Here is an 11,172-nt window from a genome sequence, read left to right on the forward strand (position 1 = left end):
TGATCAAATTTTTCATCAAGTGATCCCTCAAAAGTGTTTTGAAAAAAAGAAACCATGAGATGCAATTTTTTTATAAAACTTGTTTACAAGTCGAAGGAAACTTGTTTTCAAGAAAGAACTTGAGAAGGAACTTGAGAGAAGATGCGTGATGAGAAAAGATGCGTGATGAATGAAGAAGAGTGTTGTGAATAAAAGTTTGGTATACAAAGTTTATATAGACAAGACTACAAGAGTTCACAAGTTTTTATAGACACAAAACTTTATAAGTCCGTGATTGATGACTACAAAAGTTTGCAAGCGAGTTCATGTGAGTTCTGATGTGACCTCCTAGTGATTCGCCTACGATGACAAATACAAATTGAACAATTGAAATTACCTCTCCTAGTATCGCAGGTCCTGGTAGCTTAATCCGATAAATGACCTGCATGAACAAGAATATAAACTCAATTCTCCAAAACTAGAACAACGATGAATAATAAATTTTGACAAGAGCTGTGGAGAATCCATAGGTTTGGTCTGTGGAGCAGCTTTGACAAGAGAAACCAAAAGTCACGAGCTTTTCATTACTTAAAGAACTACAACAGGACAAGAACAAGAACAACAACAACACACACCTAAACCACTAAAACAAAATATGAAACATAAATATGAAACAAGAACAACAACAGCACATAGACACTCGTTTTAAGAGCAGTGGAGTGATCGTACCATCACCAGCATCGTCATTAGTAGCAGTAGCAAAACTCCATATGTGTTGACAAACCGAAAAAGAATCAAGCTTTACTCACACTTACAAAAAAAAGAAAAAAAAACAGATATGCCTTCTGAGAAAAAGATTTCTCTTTGATAATCTTAACTTAGTGACACCACACAACCTAATGAAGAAGAATATAAAGAACTTGATAATAATAACAGACCTTTCATTTTGGCAAAGTATATGACAAAATGGGAACCCATTGCAGGTGTGATCAAATACGCCCCTAATGTGTTTGTCCTGTCAATTGAAGCAACAATTAAGCTCAAGGACTAGTAGTCTTGTGCAGCAATCAAAACAAAGAAAAGAGATGTACGTACCAGTCAGGTAAAGGGCTGTAAACATGACTTTCCGGTGTTATTAACGCATGATTTCGTTTGTATACACTTCTTGTATAACCCGGCAAGTCTACAAAAATCAGAAACTTTCTGCTAAAACACTTTACAAACATCCAAATGCAGAATGCTCGGTATCAAATTTAAATTAGAAAACTAATCTAAATATACAGAAAGGGACAACTTTTTATAAAAGAGACGAAAACTAATCTAAATATACAGAAAGGGAAAACTAATCTACTATGTCAGCACCAATATGATCTTCTAGAAGTTAAGAGCTATTTTGCAATACAAGAGCTTGAAATTCTCTTGGACTAAGCACTAAACCAATCTCTAACAAGAAATAGAAGTTAAGCGACAAAAGTATCAAACTTTCAATGACACGAAGCTAGAGACTACGGTCGTTGTAAAGAAAAACATTTCGAACCTTGGAGGTGTGAGAGAGTGTTGGATTCGTGACTTTCCAGTAAATGGGTTTTGGCTTCTCGTCTGATTCAGTGATCGAAGGAGCTGAACAAAACCCATCGTCGCTTTTCGAAGCTTTAACGAAAAGACCTTCGCGAAGGTAACGATAACAAATGAGAGAACTTGATTAAGTTATGAATAAAAAAACTTGTGACGAAGCGTGTGTCGACAGAGTCGTCGATCGTCAGAGTCGTCGATCGTCAGAGACGGAGAAGCCGAGAAGACTGTGGCGGAGAAGACCAGAAGACGATTAGCAGAAGACGATCGTCGCAAAAGAAAATACAAAAACATTCTACTTTGCCTCATGTGCTGACACGTGGGTGAAAAACCCTTCTAATAATCGGTCACAAAACATGTTAGTTAAGGATCGGTAATCTGTATTTTCTTTTCTTTTCTTTTCATTTAATTAAATCACTTATTATTCTTAAAAATCCAACTAAGGATCCCAAACAATCTTGGTCTAACACAATGAACTTACTCATTTTTGGATGTATTATGTATTTAATTACGCCAATAGATCCGATATTTTTGCAATTGAGAGGTGGTTTACTTGGTCCCAATCTATTCAAATTGTTATAATTAAAAACAAAACAAGTGTGTAACAAACACAATTAAAGGCAATGTTTTGAAAACCGGACCGGATATTGACTCGGCATTGTAACTGGATCAATGGTCGGACCGGTCTAACCGGTTCAACCGGGTTTTAAATTATAATCAAATTTAAATAATTAAATATCTATATATATACAATTATTTTTATAAAAATTTATATCATTTCTAAAATCTAACTAAAATTGATACATGAATAAATAAAAACTTAAAAATATATAAAAATATAATGAAAACTAATTTATTTGGAAATATACTTTTAAAAATATGATTTTAAATGAAATATTTTAAAATTTGCAATTTTTTTTATTTTTTTTTAATTTTAATTGAGAAAACCGGATTTTAATATTGAACCGGGTCACCGGTTTTACTGAGTTTGGCCGGTTTAACTCAAACCCGGAATCAGTTAGAAGACTGAGTCACGGTCCGACCGGTTCGATCCGGTTTTCAAAACACTAATTAAAGGTTTGATGTGTTTATGTGTCTATCATCAATTGGGGTAAACCCATATTTTATTCAAATCAACATGGGAGTTTGTTTTTAAATGACAAGGACACATCAATGAAACTGACAAGGACACATCAATGATACTAGTACCTACTATCGGATAGAAAATGTGAAAATAATAAAACTTGGCAACTTATCTATAATGACTTATACCATTTCCAATGAAGTTCTTGATTCCTACATCATGCGGTTATATAAAAATCACGGATCTTGTATTTATATGGAGTATTTGCAAGTTGGTGCTGTTTTATAGTCAAAGTTGGTTGGAATAATGATAAAAAGTCTGGTATGGTTAGTATTAACCTGCAGCCGGAATTTTTTATGTCACAATCTACCTGAATCATTAATAAAAAAAATTAAATTTAATAGATATATAGCTTAACGCAAACCTCGTGTGAACAATTTTTAGTAAACGCACAGGTTAAAAAAAATTGGAGTTTATGCAAAGTTCAAGGATTGTATATGATGTAGACGAAAACTTTTTAAAAGTTATATATGCAAGTAGTTGAGTATGAATTTCACACATTTAAGATTGATAGGACCAGAAATGTTCAGCATATCATTTTGACGATACTATGCATGACTTCTGTTCAAGACGCATGCGTGCTCTTTGACATGTACTTCTCAGACTTTTAACTCTCTTTTTTTTGCACAAAATTTCGCAAATATGTACACATATATAGGACACTATGACGTTACAAAAATCATAAATTTTCAATGTACGCTACAAAATCCATCTGAAACGTATAAAGTCTATTCTGTATAATAGATGCCGCCATGTCAGTTACGATTTGTGTAGATCCAGAGAAGCAAAAATATTAGAACGAACAAAACATAACAGATCGACCGCAAAATTATATCGTATACTCTTATGAAATATTTACTTTCGCAGACACTTTTTCAGTTTCTAATTACACTAAAGGTTACATTGGAGTTGCTATACACTTTTTTGCTGTCTAAAGACCATAGCACCCTTCAACTAAAAAATTAATTCGTTACAGACGAAACAAAACAAAAAAAACACCTTTAACTAGACAACTCTTCTTTGTGTTGCCTTTTAAGAACACTATATCTATCTTTCTTCTCTAGCTTCAAAACAACCTTTTCAATTCCAATCCCAAATTCAACAACGGATGATAGATGTGTCGTATACGCCGACAATATCAAATGGGTTGCCTATGGATCTTGTGGTAACCGAAAAATTTGCTCAAAATACATCGTTCATCTCTGTTTTGTCCTCTGCGATCCTCGCTGATGTATATGGAAATCTGAATCCTCTGTCATCTGGGTCACGAAGGTTATTATTAGCTTTTCCATCTTCTTAAATGCATCTATGTTTCCATAAATAATCAAATAGATTTTGTAATTAGCCCTCTTGGTAATTTGTTTTCATATTATCTCTTTCTTGTATCATGATTTAAAATTTAAAACTTATATATATGAGAATCAAACAAGTTAAGAAAAAAAAACAGATTATTTGTAAGAGTCTCTGTTAACGAGATAGTTATGGACAAGATACCTGTGGACAAGAGAATTATGTTAATATTTTATAAAGAATTATGTTAATATTTTATAAAGAAGCTATGCAATTGGCTATTTGTGTTCTTACGAACCATGTATGAGAGCATGTGCACTGATTCAAAGATATCTGAAAACTTTCCTATCATCTATAAGACTCATGGATGAGTGATTTGTGGACAGTGTTTTATGGATGAATGTATAGTGGATGGGTTTTTCGTTGATAGTGTGTCGTGGATGGTGTCTCATGAATATGTATGTGAGTATTTCATGGATGAATGTATCGTGGAGAGTATAAACATAGGCTGAAGAGAAACAAGTTACTCACGACAAATTTTTTTTTAAAACAGAGGATAATCAGAATAACGAACTTCTGTAATCGACGTTGAATGTATCTAAATGATGTTATGAGCGTATGAATCTTATTCAAGAAGTACTTTCTCCGTCCATATATTGCTCCACTAAATATTCAGAGAATGAATGATGTGGCATGACTCGTTCTACCATATTTTGAATGAAGAAGAACTTGCTAGAGTTCACGAATGCAACTTTGACCATCCAGATGAGATTCTCTTTGATATATTGTATGCAATGCCACCTAATTAAACTCATGTGTGTTCATCAAATGACGTCCACACAATTGATATAAACAGTGTCCACTAAATTGCGTACACATAGACATAAACCTAATCACCACTGATTTATCTACTACAAACACATCCACAACATTTTTGTCTCACATAAACATGAACCTAACCACCAATGTCTTATCCACCACAGACACATCCACGACATTCCACTATGTTAACTAAAGTTAAAATTTTAATATAAATATTAATATACACATATGAATATCAAAATAAAGAGATTTTTTATTTATTTTAGTTGTATATACTTATATATATACATATTTCAAAATTAGAAAATGATTATGGATTAAATATGTAGGGTTATGAAAAATTGATTTTAACTAAAAAATTATTTGTTGCTAAAAAATAAAGAATTACGTAGAAAAACACACTAAACAGTCAACATCAGAATAAATGTTACAGCTGGAACCAACTCTCAAAACTAAGTTACCTAATGGTTGCTTCTTTAAAAAAAATCAAGGATATTTTCGTCACAAATTTACACAACAGTACAACTAAAGTACTCTAAAATCAGAATGTGTCTTTACGCGTAAAGATAACTCATAATGTGTTCTTTTACGTAATGTTCTCTACTTTTATTATCTTCAGACTGCGGTATTTGGTTCAAACAATAAGGCTTCTAAACCTTTGATATGTGACGGTACATATACAAGGTTCTTAGGTAGATACTTTTTGCCTTCTGTAGGTTTCTTCTCATCGCATACATTGCCTTGAATTCTTATATCCAGCTCTTTGAGCTTATCTCACACTAGGCCTCATATCTTATATATTAAAACAGAAGTCACAACCTTGATTCATGTGTGATTTTTTTTAAAATGGACCTAATGGACCTAATCCTAAAAAATAATGTTACATTTAATCTCTAATCTTATCATTTAAATTTTGGACCTACCAGAAATTTTTATTGGGCTATCAATAATTGGATTTAAACAATAGATAATCCATTTGATTTATATATAGTATAAATAGATATAATTTAATGTTGTAATATTATACCTCCATATGTTAATTATTTAAATATTTGTCGATGTTAACTTTTAAATTATAAAGATCTTTTTTTAAATAACAAAAATCATATTATCTAACAATGATTAATCTTTACTACCTTAAACCAATGAAAACAAATTTTAAACTATATAGTTTATTTTAAAAATTAAACAAAAACTAAATGTTTAATTATTTACTCAATAATATAAAACTATAAAGCGAAAAGTTTAATTTTTACAAAAATTTCTAAATTTGTGAAATGTTAATATGACAATAAAACAATATTTTATTAATCTTTATATATATAGTTATGATTTTAATAATAAAATAATAATCCGAAAATATATATATAGAAAAAGATACAAATACATGTGAAAGTTTGAACCAATCTATTCAATTAAAAAAATATACCGTAAACTTATTATGTTTTAAAAATTGATAGACACGTATATATTATAATATATACCAATTTAGAATTGAAAACAAAATGTTTATATAAAAATAAATGAAAATAAAAAATTGAGCGGTTGCGCGGATCGAGATCTAGTTAGTAAATTAAATAACTATACTTGCCGCTTAAAATGGCCTATTTGGAAGTATGTTCTCTTTCATGTTAAACTGGCACAAGATCTTAGGTCCCTTTAGGATATCTTTTTGTTTATACCATTTCTTGTTCTTGAGTTTAAACCCAAAACATTTTGATTTCTACCATGCCTAATAGGTGTTCGGATATCCGTTTGGGTCAGAGTCGGAGTTTCTAGAGTTTTTGGATTTCTTGATCAAGCCGCTTAGGTCCCATTTGGATATTATTTAAATATGGGTCGGATTCGGTTAACAACACTTCACGTTCATATAATTTTTGTAACTCATGCCAAACCATGTTTTGTAACGGTACTTATTTCAGATTCAGGTTATAACACTTCTAGTATTTTTTTTTTTGTTATCATTAACAAGAAATTGAGTATTTGAGGTATCTATTAGGTTTTCAATAAACAAAAAATCAAATATTTGAGGTATTTATTTAGGTTTTGAATATTTTTGGATAGTATTAGGATGTTTGGTTCGGTTTTTGTTTTTTGTTTTGGGTTTCTTAGATTTTTTTGGGGTACCTATTCGAGCGGTTAATAACATCTGGGTTCGAATATATTATGTGCACCTATAAAATTCATACGGCTATTTTTACATCTCAGATATGGATTCAGGTCTTTCAGTTCATATCTCGGGTTTCATATTTTTTACCCATAATCTACCATCTAAACCAATATTTATTCAGAGAGCTGATGTTCTGTTCTTTAGAATGTGTTCGAAAAAAATAATATTTATTGTAAAAGGTAAAGAGATCCAACATGTTCTCCGTTGCTACAAACAATATCACCGGAGAGTAGTAGGGATTGAGAGAACATAAAATAATAGATCATACTTAATCACAACAAAATGTGAACAAATAGGAACAAATAAAGAATGCAATCTAAGTGGCATAAAAGCTTAATCGGTTTCAGGAAAAACGTGGATAGGATAGGGGAAATTCGGGAAAATCAGTATTTCAAGAAGACTGCCATGTAGGAAGCCGCAATAAGGAAGGCAAGAAGAGGATATGAGAACTTGATAGAGCTTCCATCAGACGATGATCCATCTCCTTCTCCTACTGGTACGGTTTTCGATCCATTTCCTGGTCCTAACAAAGACCCCCAAGATGGATTCATTAGATAACAAAGAGTTTATTCTTTGTTTGAATGACTAAGAACGTCTAGACTCAAAAGCATAATAAATTAATATAATGAGTTTGATGTTTTTTTCATTACATCTGTTTAAAGTCATTTACCTGAGGATTTTGGTGAATCTGCAGGAGAATCAGCATTAGAACCACCACCTGCAAAAAGGTGTAATCATACTCCATAAGATTCACCAGTGTTTGGTTTGGAACAATCTTCATAAGTGATTTTCTTTTGAAAATTCTTACCGTTACAGCGACTGATAGGAGGAGTCTGAACATTACAAGCCCTTGGCAAAGCAAGAGCCTGTGTTTGGTTAATGTTGAGCCCAAGCTGAGATCCTCCACCGTTGAGGGCTTGACACAAACAGTCAGGAGAAGACTGAACTACGCTACGCAACTGGCTGCAGCATTGCTGAGAAGGAGAGGTAGTGTTTCCGGTTATGTAGTTGAGACATGGTGCCATGCTGATCAACGCGCTCGTGCAACTTGACTGAGCAGAGACTCTTGTAGAAGACATCACAGCCATGAAAACTGTAAGCAACATTAAACCCATTCCTGTTTTCATGTTTTCTTGAGAGATGTTTTTGAAAAGAATCCTTTTGAGTTTTTTTTTTTAATTTTTGTTGGATTTTTTTTGTTTGTTTGATTGGATTTGTGGAGTCTTGATGATGGATATAAATAGGGAATTGAAGGAGTTGAAACTTGAAAATGACAAGAGGTGATGACTTGATTTTGGTGGCCAACTTTTTCTTACTTTTCTAACGGTTTCTGTTGAGTATTTGATCTGTTCGGATACAAAGTGTTGGGTTATGAACATAACTGGTTCCGTTTGTCCTGGGTCAGTGGTATTTGGTGACGGTCTTAGGCTGCCGCTGGGTTGTTGAACTACTTCCCTGATTATTTGATTTAAGGTGTAATACAGTGATTGTTATAAAATCTTTTAATTCCAAATTTCTTTTGGAGACCATTTCTTGTAGTTTTGTTTGACTTGGCTTAATAGGTATCGGAAAGTCAGTTTAGGACATCATCTTTTTACAAGTCTTCGGACGTTCTTGTCTCTAGATTAACATATGTTTCAAAGTCGTGAACTATTTTAGTCTTAAGGTTGCCGTGTTCAAGTTAAAGGAAAGTTCCATTGGTCGACCGTATAGAATAATACTAAGAAGATCAGAATAAAATTAACTGAAATAAGAAAAAAATTAGTAGGCATGAATGAATGACAAGTGTTCAATCGTTCACATTTTTTCCAAAATGAATGTAAAATTTATTCAAAACCAAAAAAATTGTTTAAATTGTTTTTTACATCAAGTGTAAAATTTATCTAATGATTAATGTACCAAAACCTTTTGCTAAGAACATGTGTCTGTGTTGTTTTGTTACTTTTGTAAGCTGAACATTTTGTCTCGACTCAAGAGAATGTTATTGGCAGTGTTTTGAAACCCGACCCGGATCCGCGGTTGAACCGGTAAATCCGGTGACCCAGAAAAAATCCGGTTTGGGTTTTATGAAAAACTAAATATTTAGAAACCCGCAAAAACACGTGAAAATTCAGTAAAACCCGGAACCCGATACCGGTTGAACCACCGGTTGAACCAATAAATAACTTTTACTTCTTTTTTAGTTTTTAATTATGTTTTTAGATTATGTTTTATATTCTAAGTTTATAGTTAAGAAGTTAGGTGCTGACAAAAAAAAACAAGTTAGGCTTTTTTTTTAGTTTTATATTTGTGATTTTTATATTTTGATGAAGATTTCACTATGTCACCGGAAAAAAATAAAGTGAACAATGGTAGAGAGAACCAAAATTAGTTGATGTGATTTGTTGTTAGTTTATTTCTGTTATTGACAATTTATTACAATGATCTTTTGCTTTTGGTTTATTTTGGATTTTGAAGTTTAATTTTTTATTCACGTTAGACATTTAAATATTTATGAATTTTATGTCTTGATTTTTTTAGATGTCATAACTCTTACCTTGTTACATAAAAATTTTAAATAGTCTAAACTATTTTTGATATTTTGTATGTGAAATGAAAATAAAATTATAAAAACTAAAGTTAATTAATTTCTAAAAAAATTTAAACATAAAATATATACATATCTAAACTATTATTTTATGTTTTAAAAAAATATTTAGAAAATATAAAACTTTAGTTTCTATTATTTTTATTTACATAACTAATATATTATTATATAATAAAATTATTTAATTTATCAATCCGTGATTCACCCGCAGTGACCCAGCGACCAAGTAAGTCGTCCGGTTCCGCATCCGATTGGTTTAAAAACATTGGTTATTGGGCTTAAAGTTAAATGGAATTTCATTTGAGGTCTTGCTTACTTACCGAAACAGAACCAACCGTGGGGGAGAGTGGTTGGTTCATCTAATACAATCCCGAGACGAATTAGGCAGCTACCTACTACACGCTACACACGTGTACGCATCCCATTTGCCATCTCACTAACTAACGAATATAATAAAGAAAAAAAAAACATAGTTAGTTAAAGTAGTTGACCTATACACACTTCCTTCGTTCCCTCCACTTTTGTCTATCTATATAACAAATCCCACTTCTTCATCACAATCCACTTCAAACCCAAACCTCAAAAAGAACAACAAACAAAGCTTTTATCGATCAACAATGTCGAAGATCCCGGTTGTAACCATTGTCGTGGCCTTACTCGCAGTGCTAGCTTTGCCGGCTCGCAGCCAGCAACCGCCGCTTAGCCAATGTACGCCGTCTATGATGACCACCGTTGGACCTTGTATGAGCATTTTAACCAACAGCAGTACCAACGGAACTTCACCTTCCTCTGATTGTTGTAACTCGTTGAGGTCTTTAACTACGGGAGGAATGGGATGTCTCTGTCTTATTGTCACAGGAAGTGTTTCTTTTAATATTCCGATTAACCGTACAACCGCCGTCTCTCTTCCACGTGCTTGTAACATGCCTAGAGTTCCTCTTCAATGCAACGCCAACATTGCTCCAGCTGCTGCTCCTGGTAAAGAATCAATAACATCATAACGTAATTAGTTGGCTTGGACAATAAATTGATAAGAGTTTTTTTTTTTTTTTGGAATAGGACCTGCTGGTACATTTGGACCGGCCATGTCTCCAAGTCCAGCAACAACTCCAATTGTTCCAGAGCCAACGCCAGCAGCTCAGACACCACAGTCTGATGCAACCAGACCTTTTACACCAACCGTGGACGGTGCTGCTCCTACGTCTGATGACGGAGGAAGTGTAAAAATGAAGCAATAAGAAACAAGATGGTGGGTTAAGGTCTCAAGACAATGGAGATACCACTACAAGGGACAAACATGCATGGTTGGTTAAGGTCTCAAGACAATGGAGATACCACTACAAGGGACAAACATGCATGGTTGGTTAAGGTCTCAAGACAATGGAGATACCACTACAAGGGACAAACATGCATGGTTGGTTAAGGTCTCAAGACAATGGAGATACCACTACAAGGGACAAACATGCATGGTTGGTTAAGGTCTCAAGACAATGGAGATACCACTACAAGGGACAAACATGCATGGTTGGTTAAGGTCTCAAGACAATGGAGATACCACTACAAGGGACAAACATGCATGGTTGGTTAAGGTCTCAAGACAATGGAGAT

The 11,172-nt window shown here is 33.1% G+C and overlaps 2 protein-coding genes and 1 long non-coding RNA gene across 3 annotated transcripts in view; 1 reads left to right on the forward strand and 2 right to left on the reverse strand.

Moving 5' to 3' along the window:
• Nucleotides 1-490: 490 nt before the first annotated feature.
• LOC106334394 lies at nt 491-994 on the reverse strand. The gene is made up of 3 exons (XR_001268603.1): nt 918-994; nt 709-789; nt 491-527 (listed from the first exon to the last, which is right to left on the reverse strand). It is a non-coding gene; the product is annotated as an uncharacterized LOC106334394 (long non-coding RNA).
• Nucleotides 995-7,123: 6,129 nt separating this feature from the next.
• LOC106332829 (non-specific lipid-transfer protein-like protein At2g13820) lies at nt 7,124-8,196 on the reverse strand. Its single transcript, XM_013771318.1, has 3 exons — nt 7,786-8,196; nt 7,648-7,695; nt 7,124-7,500 (listed from the first exon to the last, which is right to left on the reverse strand). Exons 1-3 carry the CDS (start codon nt 8,102-8,104, stop codon nt 7,361-7,363), a joined length of 507 nt encoding a protein of 168 aa, XP_013626772.1. The 5' UTR covers nt 8,105-8,196; the 3' UTR covers nt 7,124-7,360.
• A 1,947-nt stretch (nt 8,197-10,143) lies between these two features.
• LOC106332323 (non-specific lipid-transfer protein-like protein At2g13820) overlaps nt 10,144-11,172 on the forward strand; it is a 4,687-nt gene continuing 3,658 nt past the window's right edge. Inside the window, exons 1-2 of the mRNA XM_013770790.1 lie at nt 10,144-10,542; nt 10,624-10,779. Of these exons, the coding sequence (XP_013626244.1) occupies nt 10,182-10,542; nt 10,624-10,779 (517 nt within the window). The 5' untranslated portion in view covers nt 10,144-10,181. The remainder of the gene's footprint in view (nt 10,543-10,623; nt 10,780-11,172) is intronic.

The sequence above is a fragment of the Brassica oleracea genome, chromosome C3, assembly GCF_000695525.1.
Source record: "Brassica oleracea var. oleracea cultivar TO1000 chromosome C3, BOL, whole genome shotgun sequence".
In the NCBI taxonomy this organism is placed as follows: Eukaryota; Viridiplantae; Streptophyta; class Magnoliopsida; order Brassicales; family Brassicaceae; genus Brassica; species Brassica oleracea.